General features: G+C 40.2%; 1 protein-coding gene across 1 annotated transcript in view; it reads left to right on the top strand.

Moving 5' to 3' along the window:
- Window positions 1-18,571, top strand: part of PIKFYVE (phosphoinositide kinase, FYVE-type zinc finger containing) — a 563,129-nt gene that overhangs the window by 279,178 nt on the left and 265,380 nt on the right. Inside the window, exons 21-25 of the mRNA XM_053713067.1 lie at window positions 6,044-6,215; window positions 6,368-6,546; window positions 6,682-6,795; window positions 8,107-8,215; window positions 10,184-10,338. Of these exons, the coding sequence (XP_053569042.1) occupies window positions 6,044-6,215; window positions 6,368-6,546; window positions 6,682-6,795; window positions 8,107-8,215; window positions 10,184-10,338 (729 nt within the window). The remainder of the gene's footprint in view (window positions 1-6,043; window positions 6,216-6,367; window positions 6,547-6,681; window positions 6,796-8,106; window positions 8,216-10,183; window positions 10,339-18,571) is intronic.

Below are 18,571 nucleotides of genomic sequence, written 5' to 3'. Positions count from 1 at the left end.
TTGAGACACTTTGAAGGTCCCTTTGGGTTTCTTTCAGGGATTGTTACCCACATGGCTAATATTATAACTCTTAGGAGTGTTTCTTTAGGCCTCACAGCACCGGAGTAAGGTGGGAGGGGCCTAATTTTGCGCCTCAGATGCGCAGTTAGATTGACTAGATCTTCAGGCTGTTTCACATGGAGGGTCCTGCAGCAGTTTGAGGGCCTATAAGAAGCTTTTTCCCCACAAATCTGGTTCCTAAGGGCAGGTAGGGCCACAGCAGAGCTGTGGCAAGGCGCTGAAGTCGTTTTTAACCGGTTGTTAGCTTGCTATTGATCCGGTTTGGGCATTAAGGGGTTAATCGTTTTTCTTGCTAGTTGTGCAATCTTACCAATGCTTTAGGTACATACAGGGAGTGCAGAATTATTAGGCAAATGAGTATTTTGACCACATCATCCTCTTTATGCATGTTGTCTTACTCCAAGCTGTATAGGCTCGAAAGCCTACTACCAATTAAGCATATTAGGTGATGTGCATCTCTGTAATGAGAAGGGGTGTGGTCTAATGACATCAACACCCTATATCAGGTGTGCATAATTATTAGGCAACTTCCTTTCCTTTGGCAAAATGGGTCAAAAGAAGGACTTGACAGGCTCAGAAAAGTCAAAAATAGTGAGATATCTTGCAGAGGGATGCAGCACTCTTAAAATTGCAAAGCTTCTGAAGCGTGATCATCGAACAATCAAGCGTTTCATTCAAAATAGTCAACAGGGTCGCAAGAAGCGTGTGGAAAAACCAAGGCGCAAAATAACTGCCCATGAACTGAGAAAAGTCAAGCGTGCAGCTGCCAAGATGCCACTTGCCACCAGTTTGGCCATATTTCAGAGCTGCAACATCACTGGAGTGCCCAAAAGCACAAGGTGTGCAATACTCAGAGACATGGCCAAGGTAAGAAAGGCTGAAAGACGACCACCACTGAACAAGACACACAAGCTGAAACGTCAAGACTGGGCCAAGAAATATCTCAAGACTGATTTTTCTAAGGTTTTATGGACTGATGAAATGAGAGTGAGTCTTGATGGGCAAGATGGATGGGCCCGTGGCTGGATTGGTAAAGGGCAGAGAGCTCCAGTCCGACTCAGACGCCAGCAAGGTGGAGGTGGAGTACTGGTTTGGGCTGGTATCATCAAAGATGAGCTTGTGGGGCCTTTTCGGGTTGAGGATGGAGACAAGCTCAACTCCCAGTCCTACTGCCAGTTTCTGGAAGACACCTTCTTCAAGCAGTGGTACAGGAAGAAGTCTGCATCCTTCAAGAAAAACATGATTTTCATGCAGGACAATGCTCCATCACACGTGTCTAAGTACTCCACAGCGTGGCTGGCAAGAAAGGGTATAAAAGAAGAAAATCTAATGACATGGCCTCCTTGTTCACCTGATCTGAACCCCATTGAGAACCTGTGGTCCATCATCAAATTTGAGATTTACAAGGAAGGAAAACAGTACACCTCTCTGAACAGTGTCTGGGAGGCTGTGGTTGCTGCTGCACGCAATGTTGATGGTGAACAGATCAAAACACTGACAGAATCCATGGATGGCAGGCTTTTGAGTGTCCTTGCAAAGAAATGTGGCTATATTGGTCACTGATTTGTTTTTGTTTTGTTTTTGAATGTCAGAAATGTATATTTGTGAATGTTGAGATGTTATATTGGTTTCACTGGTAAAAATAAATAATTGAAATGGGTATATATTTGTTTTTTGTTAAGTTGCCTAATAATTATGCACAGTAATAGTCACCTGCACACACAGATATCCCCCTAAAATAGCTAAAACTAAAAACTACTTCCAAAAATATTCAGCTTTAATATTAATGAGTTTTTTGGGTTCATTGAGAACATGGTTGTTGTTCAATAATAAAATTAATCCTCAAAAATACAACTTGCCTAATAATTCTGCACTCCCTGTACTTTCAAAGAGTTTGCTGCATTTTTCACTGTTTTGGAAAATTGTGTGCCTTTTTTGTCTCTTAAAGGCACAGTAACGTTTTTTTGCAAAGTGTGTTTTTACTTGATTAAAGTGATTTCTCAGCCTGTTTGTCTTACTACTAGTCTGTTAAACATGTCTGACACCAAGGAAAATCCTTGTTCAATGTGTTTAGAATCCATGGTGGAACCCCCTCTCAAAATGTGTCCCACTTGTACTGATATGTCTATACACTTTAAAGAACATATTGTTGCACTTAAAAATGTGGCCCAAGATGATTCTCAGACAGAAGGTAATGAGGTTAGCCCGTTAACCTCTCCCCAAGTGTCACAACCAGTTACGCCCGCTCAAGCGACGCCTAGCACCTCTAGCGCGTCTAACTCTTTTACCTTACAAGATTTGGCGGCAGTTATGGATAATACCCTCTCAGTATTTTTTTCTAAACTGCCTGTGTTACCTGAAAAGCGTGATAGCTCTGTTTTAAGAACAGATTATGAGCATTCTGACGCTTTAGTAGCCGTATCCGATTTACACTCACAACGCTCTGAAATGGGGGCGAGGGATGTACTGTCCGAGGGAGAAATTTCCGATTCGGGAAAGGTTGCTCCTCAGACAGACTCAGATACGTTGGCTTTTATATTTAAACTAGAACACCTCCGCTAATTGCTCAGGAAGGTATTAGTTACTCTGGATGACTGCGACCCTTTGGTGGTTCCAGAGAAATTGTGTAAAATGGACAAGTACCTAGAAGTTCCTGTTTACACTGATGTGTTCCCGGTCCCTAAGAGGATTGCGGATATAGTAACTAGGGAGTGGGATAGACCAGGTATTCCGTTTGTTCCCCCTCCTGTTTTTAAGAAAATGTTCCCCATATCTGACACCACGCGGGACTCGTGGCAGACGGTCCCTAAGGTGGAGGGGGCTGTTTCTTCACTTGCTAAACGCACAACCACACCAATTGAGGACAGTTGTGCTTTTAAAGACCCTATGGATAAAAAATTAGAGGGTTTACTTAAGAAAATTTTTGTTCAGCAAGGTTTTCTTCTCCAACCTATAGCGTGCATTGTTCCTGTAACTACTGCAGCTGCTTTCTGGTTCTAGGCGCTGGAAGATGCGCTCCAGACAGAGACCTCATATGAGGACATTATGGACAGAATTAAGGCTCTTAAGCTGGCTAATTCTTTTATCACAGATGCCACTTTCCAACTAGCTAAGTTAGCGGCAAAGAATTCAGGTTTCGCCATTCTGGCGCGCAGGGCGCTATGGCTAAAGTCCTGGTTGGCCGATTTGTCGTCAAAATCCAAACTACTGAACATCCCTTTCAAGGGAAAGACCCTTTTCGGGCCAGATTATCTCAGAAATCACTGGGGGAAAAGGCCATGCTCTCCCTCAGGACAAGTCCTTTAAGACAAAAGAACAAACAAAATAATTTTCGTTCCTTTTGAAATTTCATGAGCGGTCTCGCTTCATCCTCCCCTGCTGCAAAGCAAGAGGGTAACACTTCACAACCCAGGGCAGCCTGGAAACCTTACCAGGGCTGGAACAAGGGTAAACAGGCCAAGAAGCCTGCAGCTGCCCCCAAGACAGCATGAAGGGGTAGCCCCCGATCCGGGACCGGCTCTAGTGGGGGGCAGACTCTCTCTCTTCGCTCAGGCCTGGGCAAGAGACGTACACGATCCTTGGGCCTTAGAGATTGTATCCCAGGGATATCTTCTAGAATTCAAGGACTCCCCTCCAAGGGGAAGGTTCCACATTTCTCGTCTGTCTACAGACCAGACAAAGAAAGAGGCATTCTTACGCTGTGTAGAAGACCTACATACAATGGGAGTGATCCACCCAGTTCCAATTGTGGAACAAGGGCTGGGTTTTTACTCAAACCTGTTTGTGGTTCCCAAAAAAGAAGGAACTTTCAGACCAATCCTGGATCTCAAAATTCTAAACAAATACCTCAGAGTCCCATCATTCAAGATGGAGACCATTCGGACAATCTTACCAATGATCCAGGAGGGTTAATATATGACTATCGTAGATCTAAAGGATGCGTATCTGCACATTCCTATCCAGAAAGATCATCACCAGTTTCTCAGGTTCGCCTTTCTGGACAAGCATTATCAGTTCGTGGCTCTTCCTTTCGGGTTGGCCACTGCTCCCAGAATTTTCACAAAGGTTCTAGGGTCCCTCCTGGCGGTTCTAAGACCGCGGGGCATAGCAGTGGCACCTTACCCTAGACGACATCTTAATTCAGGCGTCGACTTTCCAAAGAGCCAAGTCTCACACGGAAATTGTATTGGCCTTTCTGAGGTCTCACGGGTGGAAGGTGAACATCAAAAAGAGTTCTCTCTCCCCCCTCACAAGAGTTCCATTCCTAGGAACCCTAATAGACTTGGTAGAAATGAAAATATTTCTGACGGAGGTCAGAAAGTTAAAACTCTTAACTACTTGCCGAGCTCTTCATTCCATTCCTCGGCCGTCTGTAGCTCAGTGCATGGAGACAATCGGACTAATGGTAACGGCAATGGACATAGTCCCTTTTGCACGGATACACCTCAGACCACTGCAACTATGCATGCTCAAACAGTGGAATGGGGATTATGCAGATTTGTCTCCTCAAATACAGTTGGACAAGGGGACCAGAGATTCTCTTCTCTGGAGGTTGTCTCAGGATCACCTGTCCCAGAGTGGATCATCGTAACGACCGACGCCAGTCTGTTGGGCTGGGGTGCAGTCTGGGACTCCCTGAAAGCTCAGGGCTTATGGTCTCGGGAAGAAGCTCTTCTCCCGATAAACATTCTGGAACTGAGGGCGATATTCAATGCTCTTCAGGCATAGCCTCAGCTAGCTGCGGCCAAATTCATCAGATTCCAGTCGGACAACATCACGACTGTAGCTTACATCAACCATCAAGGGGGAACAAGGAGTCCCCTAGCAATGATGGAAGTAACAGGTGGGCGGAGGATCACTCTTGCCACCTCTCAGCAATTCACATCCCAGGAGTAGACAACTGGGAGGCGGATTTTCTAAGTCGTCAGACTTTTCATCCGGGGGAGTGGGAACTCCACCCGGAGGTATTTGCCCAGCTGACTCAGCTATGGGGCACTCCAGAATTGGATCTGATGGCGTCCCGTCAGAATGCCAAACTTCCTCTTTGTTTCAGCAGCCTCCTGAAACAATTACTGCTCATTCTACCAGAGTAGTGGCTTCCACATGGGCTTTTGTAAGGCAGCGACTTGGTCTTCGCTGCATACTTTTTCCAAATTTTCCAAATTCGATACTTTTGCTTCTTCGGAGGCTATTCTTGGGAGAAAGGTTTTTACAAGCAGTGGTGCCTTCCGTTTAAGGTACCTGTCTTGTTCCCTCCCTTCATCCGTGTCCTAAAGCTTTGGTATTGGTATCCCACAAGTAAAGGATGAATCCGTGGACTGGATACACCTTACAAGAGAAAATAGAATTTATGCTTACCTGATAAATTACTTTCTCTTGTGTTGTATCCAGTCCACGGCCCGCCCTGTCATTTTAAGACAGGTGGTTTTTATTTTTAAACTACAGTCACCACTGCACCCTATGGTTTCTCCTTTTTCTTCCTAACCTTCGGTCGAATGACTGGGGGTGGAGCTAGAGGGGGAGCTATATGGACAGCTCTGCTGTGTGCTCTCTTTGCCACTTCCTGTTAGGAAGGAGAATATCCCACAAGTAAAGGATGAATCCGTTGACTGGATACACCACAAGAGAAAGTAATTTATCAGGTAAGCATAAATTCTGTTTTTTCAATCATTTATCACATGGCATGAAAATAAGTGATACTCCACATTTGAAAGCAACAAAAGGGTCATCTTTATATTGCGTTGTTAGAGGCCTACCCAACATCCTGCTTAAATTGAACTTAGGAGTGAGAGCGTGTTTAACTGAGTAAATTATGAGAGGTGGTACACCTGTTAATTTTGGGTGCTCTCTTTAGTCTCATTAATTATGATGTAAAGATACATTTGGTGCTCTCTGAAAGGTACATTGTACTAACCATGTGACCACCTCTAGCTGTATTTTTATTTTTCATTGACATTCACTTTATCTTTCTTATTTTCCAAAGGCCTTCATATCAGTGCCCCAGTGTATTTTGTGACACTCCCATGGTGCACCACATTCGGCGCTTTGTGCATGGAAATGGCTGTGTTCAAATTATATTAAAGGAGCTGGACTCTCCAGTGCCTGGATACCAGCATACTATCCTCACATACTCCTGGTGCAGAATCTGCCAGCAGGTAATTATCAAGTAATAAGTGAGTTTATTATGGGCAGGGTAACCAAGCTAATGTTATAAGAGCTTATAAGTAGGAGACCTGGATTATAGATTATGTTGTGATGTATTGTTTCCTATAACTTCATTTTTCCCTGTTTCTACTCCTTATATCAGGCCACCCCTGTTGTGCCTTTGTCTAATGACTCCTGGTGCATGTCCTTTGCAAAGTATTTGGAGCTTCGGTTCTATGGTAACCAGTACACACGAAGAGCCAATGCTGAACCATGCGGACACTCCATACACCACAACTACCATCAGTACTTCTCTTACAACCAGATGGTAGCTTCCTTCAGGTAAACATTTTATTTTAATTCATTTAAAAAGTAAAGTTTAATGAAAGGTGTAAAACTTACCATATAGTTAGCTTGTATTGATTTCTTTTAACTAGTTCAAGATATCTTAATAAATAGATATTTTTGTGTTCTTAGTTACTCTTCAATCAGACTTCTTGAAGTTTGTGTTCCAATGCCAAAAATTTACATTAAGCAGCACACGCCAGCAAAAGTATCAATGCTTCAGGATTTAAAAGAGTTCTCACAAAAGTAAGTTGTCACCTTCCTACCATAACTAGACGTGTGTTGTAACTTTAAATGGATTTTGTTGAGCAAACAATATTTTGTACCTTAAAAAACACTTTTTTATGTTAGCTATGTGAGCTGTTTAAATTGATGTTGAAACTACAACACATTCCTAAACAAATAATGCTTACTGGCTGACAAGGACAACTGCCACCGGTTAATTGGTGGACAGTGACATTCCTATATGAACATGAAACACATCATTTTATTTAAGACAGGAACATGCATTTTTCAAACAGGTCTAGTATATTTTAAATTACCCACTTTTCTTGCAGCATAGAGAAAAATATGGTTACAATTATATACTGATTACAGGTGGCCCTCGTTTTACAACGGTTTAATTTACACCGTTTCAGAACAACAACCTTTTTTTCCAGTCATGTGACTGCTATTGAAAAGCATTGAGAAGCAGTGCATTTATTAAAATAGCCAGTAAGTGGAGCTGTCCGCTTGTGTTGCAGCAAAGCCAAGCAAGCTGAAATTAATCGGTTCAACCAGACCTGAGCTATCGAGCAGATTTCAAAGGAACAAGATCTTCCTGTCTATAAATCAGTACAAATTGGAATGCATAGAAATAACTGTTGGCAGAAAAATGCAAGTGAAGTCTGTGTTGTGTGATTATGTTATTAGGTTTATAATGCTGTTTAGAAAATGTTTTTGTTCATTTAACTTAGTTTAATTATATATTCTGTGTTGTGTGATTATTTTATTAGGTTTAAAATGCTGTTTAGCATTTAAAGTCTTCATTTCAAAGCATTAAAAATAAATGTATTAGGTATTATGACAATTTTGAGAGGGGCCTGGAACCTATCTCCCTCACTTCCCATTGACTTACATTATAAACTGGGTTTCAATTTACAACGGTTTCGATTTACAACCATTCCTTCTGGAATCTAACCCCGGCGTAAACTGAGGGCTACCTGTATTATTTTATAAATGAAAAAACACCAGCTGTATTGTAGTAGTGGGCAATTTTTCTGCAAGGCAAAAAGTCCGATTTTGTATTTGTCATCACTTTCTATGACATTTTTATTTTGTTTTAAGCTAGTATTGAAGCTGTTAAACATTACATTTTGTATTTGGTTGCAATAAAAAGAAAGAAAACTAATAGATGCATTTGTGCACACAAAACACAAAGCAACAGAACTTTTACTCTTATGACAGCCATTTCTGCATTGGCGCAACAAAATGGTAATGTTTTTTCAGTATATACCAACAATGAGTGTCATTTCTTTATATAACACCCCGTCCCTCTTTTATTTATTTATTTTATAGTGTAACACAGGTATATTTAGCAGTGGATGACCGACTCACGTCCCTCAAGACTGATACATTCAGCAAAACAAGAGAGGAAAAGATGGAAGATCTCTTTGCCCAAAAGGAGGTACGTATGTATAAACAACACAGCTGTGGAACAAAAAGAAAGTAAAATTATGGTTAGATACTGTGGGTATAGAAAATTCTGCAGATCTAGTTGTGCTAGCTGCTTGTATGCCAATCTGACAAACTCTTATTGTGCTGTTCGGTTTAGAACTCATGTTGGCTGTGTAGCTTCCTAGTCCTAAAATCACTGTGTAAGAGAGGGAAGTGATAATATGTTTACATTTCTTCAGACAATACAAGTGGCTTTATTGATAAGTTTTATAGAACATTTCACTTTTTTAAATTCACACATTTGTTATGTATACACCACTCATAATATCTGGCAGCTCCAAGTATTGTTTCTAGCTATATACTTTCAAGAGACTCAGAATGTTTTGTCTTTTTGCTTTGTTTGTTACATAAGATTGTTTGTGAGAAATTAAAGAACTTAGTCCAAGTGGATAAAGAATACAAATGATATTTTGCTAACAGATATATGTGCTGTAAGTTGGTTGTTGTCTCAGATGAGAATTGCCTGGTATTTTGGGGCTGGACTGTGATCAGACTGATATACTGCAGGAAAGTTCTCTTCTGTGAAAAGCACAGACTGGGCAAAAAGAGGTTGCACCCTGGGTATGGAGCATCCCATAGGGTGGGCTATTAGGCACTGTCCTTAGTTGAAAGCTTATCTTCTGTATTTTAGTCTCCCAAAGGGTCTGATTCTCTAAGGCTCTCTGGTCTGGTTAAATTATATAACTTGTCTCATCAGTATTACGAGGCCTCTGATGGAATGTTTTAATTTTTACCTTGGGAATTGTGAACCTCATTATGTGGAGTTCATTAATATGCTTTATGATAATTAGAGGCACTTACTTTACAATGCAATAGTCAGTAAAATATGCCTATGATTTCTCTCTATGCTGGCAAGGTTTTAAGAATCAGACCCTCAGAGTAATGGGTGCAACCAGACATGGACTCCTTGCCCATTGTGCCTAGTGCACTACAGCTGCACCTTCACTTACAAGGCCCATATAGGCCAAACATATACAGTGGGTATTGAAAAGAATCACCCACCTTGAAAATAATTAATGGTTGAAGTAGAAAAAGGTGAATGTCCTTGCATGGCCTAATCAGAGCTCAGACTTAAACCCCATTGAATATCTGTGGCATGACTTGAAGACTGCAGTCCTCAAACGGTCACCATCAAATGTAATGGAACTGGAGCAGTTCTGCAAAGAAGAGTGGGCAAATATTGCACAGTCTAGATGTGCAAAGTTAGAAGAGACATATCCCAACAGACTAAAGGCTGTAATTAAAGCAAAAGGTGGTTCAACAAAATACTGGCACAAGGGGGTGATCATTTTTCCAACTCAGTGATTCTGAATTGTCTTTATTTTTGCCTGACATGTAGGTGTTATATCTTTCACTTGGATGTTATAAGTTGCACTGAGTAATTACAGCTGGATAAACAAAAAATGTGTCTGTCATTATTTCAGGTTGCATAGCAGCAACATGGGATTATTTTCAAGGGGGGGGCGTGATTCTTTTCAATACCCACTGTATCTGTGGTTAGCTGTAGAAATCCACTGTTCACATGAGAATTGCCTGGTATTTTGGGGCTGGACTTTCCTTTAGGATGGGATCAGACTGATAAACTGCAGAAAATTTCTCTTCTTGAAATCACACATTGTGCAAAAAGAGGCTGCACCTTGTGTGGGGACCATCCCATAGGGCAAGCTATTAAGTACCGCCCATTCCCCAGTTGAGTGCTTCTCGTCTGTATTTTATTTTACACTATTTTGTGTACAGACAAATGACTGTTTGAATTCCATGTCCAAAGGGTTCTTAAATGTAGTGTTTATTTATCCGTATCTCTTGTAATTACATACTTTATTTATTGGACTGTGTCCTCGTTTTTGTATGTGAACCTTTTAGTATCTGTCCTGCATTCATTAGCTGCTTTAATGTTGTTCTTATGGGTTCCTTTTAGATGGAGGAGGTTGAGTTACGGAACTGGATTGAGAAGCTCCAGACAAGACTGCTTAACTCAAACCTGGACACTCCTCATCAGCTCCAGTCTGTGTTTGAGTCGGTGATAGCTAAGAAGCAGTCTTTGTGTGAGATGTTACAAGCTTGGAACACCAGGTCAGACTGAGTTGAAGTAATAACACTGGTCTAGTTCTATACAGTATGTGAAGGGAAATGACCAATGACAATTTTTTTGTTTTACTAATAACACATAGTAGTGTCTCTGTAAGAACTGTTATGTAAACCATAAAATAATGATGATAATAGGTAGCAGAATATTGTTATAGCTGAAATAGACAGAAAGACATAGGATTATACAATCTTGCTGATGTACGTTTCTATCTTTAATCTCTAAATCTGTTCATGTGCATAGCTCTATATATGCTTCTATTGCAAAGTGATGTGTGTACATTACATGAAGAACTTCTGATCTAGTTCATGGCAGGGTAAGCAGCCATGTAGCCTAAAGCAAAGCATGTATACAACAGGTTATTTCTAAATTATAGTGAGTGGGGTTAGTAAAGGGATACATTTACTTTCATTCCTCTACTCTTTACATTTTTAAACTATAACAAGTGTTCTAGCCAATCAGAGGCTGTGTTTTATAAGCTGTGCAGCTTGCTATGAAACACACATATTACCTGCTTGTTGTTTAGTGGACAGTTCAGAGGCCTTAAATGGACACAAAAGTGCAAAAAGAAAATGCTGTAATATGTTAAAGCATAGTATTATTTCACTTCTGCTTGTATACAATGTTTGCATTTAATACTTGCTTAGGGGTTAAATGCATAGTTATAGTTATGGGACCTGGTTATACCTACTACCATATCTTCCAGCTACTGTGAGGCGAGTTGACGTCCTGGTCTGCATATACTGCACATAAGTGCAAAAATAAATGTGAGCAAACCTTTTTAATTGCTAGCATTGCATTTGGCTTACTGCACTATGAGGTGCCTCTGCTTCTTTCTTTTTTTTTTTTAAATATGTTCATTTGTTTTTTACATTTTTTTAGATTTGGCCAATAAGTTCTATATATATTCCATAGTAACATAGCAATGCCTTGTAAGTGCCAGGGTTTTATTGTCCCTTTAAAACCATCATAACTAAAAAACATAATTTATGTAAGAACTTACCTGATAAATTCATTTCTTTCATATTAACAAGAGTCCATGAGCTAGTGACGTATGGGATATACATTCCTACCAGGAGGGGCAAAGTTTCCCAAACCTTAAAATGCCTATAAATACACCCCTCACCACACCCACAAATCAGTTTAACGAATAGCCAAGAAGTGGGGTGATAAGAAAAAAAGTGCGAAGCATATAAAATAAGGAATTGGAATAATTGTGCTTTATACAAAAAAATCATAACCACCACAAAAAAGGGTGGGCCTCATGGACTCTTGTTAATATGAAAGAAATGAATTTATCAGGTAAGTTCTTACATAAATTATGTTTTCTTTCATGTAATTAACAAGAGTCCATGAGCTAGTGACGTATGGGATAATGACTACCCAAGATGTGGATCTTTCCACACAAGAGTCACTAGAGAGGGAGGGATAAAATAAAGACAGCCAATTCCTGCTGAAAATAATCCACACCCAAAATAAAGTTTAACAAAAAACATAAGCAGAAGATTCAAACTGAAACCGCTGCCTGAAGAACTTTTCTACCAAAAACTGCTTCAGAAGAAGAAAATACATCAAAAAGGTAGAATTTAGTAAAAGTATGCAAAGAGGACCAAGTTGCTGCTTTGCAGATCTGGTCAACCGAAGCTTCATTCCTAAACGCCCAGGAAGTAGAAACTGACCTAGTAGAATGAGCTGTAATTCTTTGAGGCGGAATTTTACCCGACTCAACATAGGCAAGATGAATTAAAGATTTCAACCAAGATGCCAAAGAAATGGCAGAAGCTTTCTGGCCTTTCCTAGAACCGGAAAAGATAACAAATAGACTAGAAGTCTTACGGAAAGATTTCGTAGCTTCAACATAATATTTCAAAGCTCTAACAACATCCAAAGAATGCAATGATTTCTCCTTAGAATTCTTAGGATTAGGACATAATGAAGGAACCACAATTTCTCTACTAATGTTGTTGGAATTCACAACTTTAGGTAAAAATTCAAAAGAAGTTCGCAACACCGCCTTATCCTGATGAAAAATCAGAAAAGGAGACTCACACGAAAGAGCAGATAATTCAGAAACTCTTCTAGCAGAAGAGATGGCCAAAAGGAACAAAACTTTCCAAGAAAGTAATTTAATGTCCAATGAACGCATAGGTTCAAACGGAGGAGCTTGAAGAGCTCCCAAAACCAAATTCAAACTCCATGGAGGAGAAATTGACTTAATGACAGGTTTTATACGAACCAAAGCTTGTACAAAACAATGAATATCAGGAAGAATAGCAATCTTTCTGTGAAAAAGAACAGAAAGAGCGGAGATTTGTCCTTTCAAAGAACTCGCGGACAAACCCTTATCTAAACCATCCTGAAGAAACTGTAAAATTCTCGGTATTCTAAAAGAATGCCAAGAAAAATGATGAGAAAGACACCAAGAAATATAAGTCTTCCAGACTCTATAATATATCTCTCGAGATACAGATTTACGAGCCTGTAACATAGTATTAATCACGGAGTCAGAGAAACCTCTATGACCAAGAATCAAGCGTTCAATCTCCATACCTTTAAATTTAAGGATTTCAGATCCGGATGGAAAAAAGGACCTTGAGACAGAAGGTCTGGTCTTAACGGAAGAGTCCATGGTTGGCAAGATGCCATCCGGACAAGATCCGCATACCAAAACCTGTGAGGCCATGCCGGAGCTATTAGCAGAACAAACGAGCATTCCCTCAGAATCTTGGAGATTACTCTTGGAAGAAGAACTAGAGGCGGAAAGATATAGGCAGGATGATACTTCCAAGGAAGTGATAATGCATCCACTGCCTCCGCCTGAGGATCCCGGGATCTGGACAGATACCTGGGAAGTTTCTTGTTTAGATGAGAGGCCATCAGATCTATCTCTGGGAGCCCCCACATTTGAACAATCTGAAGAAATACCTCTGGGTGAAGAGACCATTCGCCCGGATGCAACGTTTGGCGACTGAGATAATCCGCTTCCCAATTGTCTACACCTGGGATATGAACCGCAGAGATTAGACAGGAGCTGGATTCCGCCCAAACCAAAATTCGAGATACTTCTTTCATAGCCAGAGGACTGTGAGTCCCTCCTTGATGATTGATGTATGCCACAGTTGTGACATTGTCTGTCTGAAAACAAATGAACGATTCTCTCTTCAGAAGAGGCCAAAACTGAAGAGCTCTGAAAACTGCACGGAGTTCCAAGATATTGATCGGTAATCTCACCTCCTGAGATTCCCAAACTCCTTGTGCCGTCAGAGATCCCCACACAGCTCCCCAACCTGTGAGACTTGCATCTGTTGAAATTACAGTCCAGGTCGGAAGAACAAAAGAAGCCCCCTGAATTAAACGATGGTGATCTGTCCACCACGTTAGAGAGTGCCGAACAATCGGTTTTAAAGATATTAATTGATATATCTTCGTGTAATCCCTGCACCATTGGTTCAGCATACAGAGCTGAAGAGGTCGCATGTGAAAACGAGCAAAGGGGATCGCGTCCGATGCAGCAGTCATAAGACCTAGAATTTCCATGCATAAGGCTACCGAAGGGAATGATTGAGACTGAAGGTTTCGACAGGCTGTAATCAATTTTAGACGTCTCTTGTCTGTTAAAGACAAAGTCATGGACACTGAATCTATCTGGAAACCCAGAAAGGTTACCCTTGTTTGAGGAATCAAAGAACTTTTTGGTAAATTGATCCTCCAACCATGATCTTGAAGAAACAACACAAGTCGATTCGTATGAGACTCTGCTAAATGTAAAGACGGAGCAAGTACCAAGATATCGTCCAAATAAGGAAATACCACAATACCCTGTTCTCTGATTACAGACAGAAGGGCACCGAGAATCTTTGTGAAAATTCTTGGAGCTGTAGCAAGGCCAAACGGTAGAGCCACAAATTGGTAATGCTTGTCTAGAAAAGAGAATCTCAGGAACTGATAATGATCTGGATGAATCGGAATATGCAGATATGCATCCTGTAAATCTATTGTGGACATATAATTCCCTTGCTGAACAAAAGGCAATATAGTCCTTACAGTTACCATCTTGAACGTTGGTATCCTTACATAACGATTCAATAATTTTAGATCCAGAACTGGTCTGAAGGAATTCTCCTTCTTTGGTACAATGAAGAGATTTGAATAAAACCCCATCCCCTGTTCCGGAACTGGAACTGGCATAATTACTCCAGCCAACTCTAGATCTGAAACACAATTCAGAAATGCTTGAGCTTTCACTGGATTTACTGGGACATGGGAAAAAAAAAAAAATCTCTTTGCAGGAGGTCTCATCTTGAAACCAATTCTGTACCCTTCTGAAACAATGTTCTGAATCCAAAGATTGTGAACAGAACTGATCCAAATTTCTTTGAAAAAACGTAACCTGCCCCCTACCAGCTGAACTGGAATGAGGGCCGTACCTTCATGTGAACTTAGAAGCAGGCTTTGCCTTTCTAGCAGGCTTGGATTTATTCCAGACTGGAGATGGTTTCCAAACTGAAACTGCTCCTGAGGACGAAGGATCAGGCTTTTGTTCTTTGTTGAAACGAAAGGAACGAAAACGATTGTTAGCCCTGTTTTTACCTTTAGACTTTTTATCCTGTGGTAAAAAAGTTCCTTTCCCACCAGTAACAGTTGAAATAATAGAATCCAACTGAGAACCAAATAATTTGTTTCCCTGGAAAGAAATGGAAAGTAGAGTTGATTTAGAAGCCATATCAGCATTCCAAGTCTTAAGCCATAAAGCTCTTCTGGCTAAGATAGCCAGAGACATAAATCTAACATCAACTCTAATAATATCAAAAATGGCATCACAGATGAAATTATTAGCATGCTGGAGAAGAATAATAATATCATGAGAATCACGATTTGTTACTTGTTGCGCTAGAGTTTCCAACCAAAAAGTTGAAGCTGCAGCAACATCAGCCAATGATATAGCAGGTCTAAGAAGATTACCTGAACATAGATAAGCTTTTCTTAGAAAAGATTCAATTTTTCTATCTAAAGGATCCTTAAACGAGGTACCATCTGATGTAGGAATGGTAGTACGTTTAGCAAGGGTAGAAATAGCCCCATCAACTTTAGGGATTTTGTCCCAAAATTCTAATCTGTCAGGCGGAACAGGATATAATTGCTTAAAACGTTTTAGAAGGAGTAAATGAATTACCCAATCTATCCCATTCCTTAGCAATTACTGCAGAAATAGCATTAGGAACAGGAAAGACTTCTGGAATAACCGCAGGAGCTTTAAAAACCTTATCCAAACGTATAGAATTAGTATCAAGAGGACTAGAATCCTCTATTTCTAAAGCAATTAGTACTTCTTTAAGTAAAGAGCGAATAAATTCCATCTTAAATAAATATGAAGATTTATCAGCATCAATCTCTGAGACAGAATCCTCTGAACCAGAAGAGTCCAAAGAATCAGAATGATGGTGTTCATTTAAAAATTCATCTGTAGAGAGAGAAGATTTAAAAGACTTTTTACGTTTACTAGAAGGAGAAATAACAGACAAAGCCTTCTTTATGGATTCAGAAACAAAATCTCTTATGTTATCAGGAACATTCTGCACCTTAGATGTTGAGGGAACTGCAACAGGCAATGGTACATCACTAAAGGAAATATTATCTGCATTAACAAGTTTGTCATGACATTTAATACAAACAACAGCTGGAGGAATAGCTACCAAAAGTTTACAGCAGATACACTTAGCTTTGGTAGATCCAGCAGGCAGAGGTTTTCCTGTAGTATCTTCTGGCTCAGATGCAACGTGAGACATCTTGCAATATGTAAGAGAAAAAACAACATATAAAGCAAAATAGATCAAATTCCTTATAAGACAGTTTCAGGAATGGGAAAAAAATGCCAAACATCAAGCTTCTAGCAACCAGAAGCAAATGAAAAATGAGACTGAAATAATGTGGAGACAAAAGCGACGCCCATATTTTTTGGCGCCAAATAAGACGCCCACATTATTTGGCGCCTAAATGCTTTTGGCGCCAAAAATGACGCCACATCCGGAACGCCGACATTTTTGGCGCAAAATAACGTCAAAAAAATGACGCAACTTCCGGCGACACGTATGACGCCGGAAACGAAAATGAATTTTTGCGCCAAAAAAATCCGCGCCAAGAATGACGCAATAAAATGAAGCATTTTCAGCCCCCGCGAGCCTAACAGCCCACAGGGAAAAAAGTCAAATTTTTGAGGTAAGAAAAATATGATAATTAAAGCATAATCCCAAATATGAAACTGACTGTCTGGAAATAAGGAAAGTTGAACATTCTGAGTCAAGGCAAATAAATGTTTGAATACATATATTTAGAACTTTATAAATAAAGTGCCCAACCATAGCTTAGAGTGTCACAGAAAATAAGACTTACTTACCCCAGGACACTCATCTACATGTTTGTAGAAAGCCAAACCAGTACTGAAACGAGAATCAGTAGAGGAAATGGTAAATATAAGAGTATATCGTCGATCTGAAAAGGGAGGTAAGAGATGAATCTCTACGACCGATAACAGAGAACCTTATGAAATAGACCCCGTAGAAGGAGATCACTGCATTCAATAGGCAATACTCTCCTCACATCCCTCTGACATTCACTGCACGCTGAGAGGAAAACCGGGCTCCAACTTGCTGCGGAGCGCATATCAACGTAGAATCTAGCACAAACTTACTTCACCACCTCCCTTGGAGGCAAAGTTTGTAAAACTGATTTGTGGGTGTGGTGAGGGGTGTATTTATAGGCATTTTAAGGTTTGGGAAACTTTGCCCCTCCTGGTAGGAATGTATATCCCATACGTCACTAGCTCATGGACTCTTGTTAATTACATGAAAGAAAAACATAATGCTTTACTATTCCTTAGACCCTCTGTTGTCAGATAGAGATGGGAGTTCAAATTAATAAATGTGGAAAACTTTAGTCTTGAACATCTAGATCAGTGCTAGATTTTTTAGGTGCCCTAAAAATTAAGGTTTGTGCCTAACATATGGGTCTAACACCCCCACACTTTGTCTAGGAACCATTCTCCACCCATTTAAATCTGCTAGTCGGTGAAGGGTGGCAGCAACTAAATTTTGTGGCATTCAACCCCTACACATCTCTCTGTGCTTCCACTCACCAGCCTGTTAAATGTTAAATGTGCTAGCGCTGGCATAGTGTGGCATAGAGGTTGTGTGTATACTTTTCAGAGGAAGTTACGGGTCTCGTAGCTCCTGATGGAAAGAATGCGCAGGTTGCTTCTTTGATGAAAAAAAGAAATCCTCTGGCAGAATGTGCACCGCCACATGAAGATGATATTAAATGTGGGCTTCACAAATAACGTGTGCAGATTAATGTATTTGATTCATGCAGATTGCAAGGTGGGACAATTGGATGACACGGTCATGAGGAGATGAGTAACTTTTTTGTGGTGCTAGAGTCAGCTATAAATGAGTGGTGGACGTGAATTGTGGGTGGTGAGTCCAAGTGTTTAGATATATTACCTGGATATTTTTTTTTTCTCAATTGGCACTGTGTTTGTTTTATCATTTAAGACCTGTGTTTCATTGACACATCATATTAGGGTGCTGAATTCTAAATGTTTATATGTATATCCCTTATGTATTGCCATTTCCTTGCCCATGCATCTTCTTTTAAAGGGGCATACAAATCCTGTATGAATTTAAGAAGACTACATTTTACACGCTTACACTATACCTGACTACCACTCTTTTCTTTGCAGCTTCTTTATTATATTCCCACACTTAACAAAGTATTTCTTTTATAGCATGGGGAGAGTCCACAAGCCATCAGATATGAGATTAAAGTCTAGTCCTACAAGAGAAGGCAAAACAGCTTTAATCCCTCCCAATTGTCCAAGATTTCTTAGTCAATTTTTTGCCTCAAAGGAGTCAAACACAAATACATGCAATGTGCAGAAATTGACTTATTCTCAGGCCCTGGGCTCACCTGGGACATCTCTAAGCAGTGACCTATCTAGGTGCCCTGTATCTTCCATTAGTACAACTGAAACAAACTCCTCTTTATCATCTGAGGACAATTATTCAGAAAGTTCCAAAGTGCAGCAGCAGATGAAATACAAATATATATTTTCATATTTGTGCTGCTGCGCTTTGGAACTTTATTATATTGAGGGCTTGTAGTGTGGAGCCTGGCAGCAAACAATTATGCCCTGGTGCTGAATATTTCTGCTTTAGATGATTATTC

The sequence above is a fragment of the Bombina bombina genome, chromosome 1 (genome assembly GCF_027579735.1).
Source record: "Bombina bombina isolate aBomBom1 chromosome 1, aBomBom1.pri, whole genome shotgun sequence".
In the NCBI taxonomy this organism is placed as follows: Eukaryota; Metazoa; Chordata; class Amphibia; order Anura; family Bombinatoridae; genus Bombina; species Bombina bombina.
Note: the sequence above shows the minus strand (reverse complement) of the source record. Positions and strands in the feature narration are given on the sequence as shown.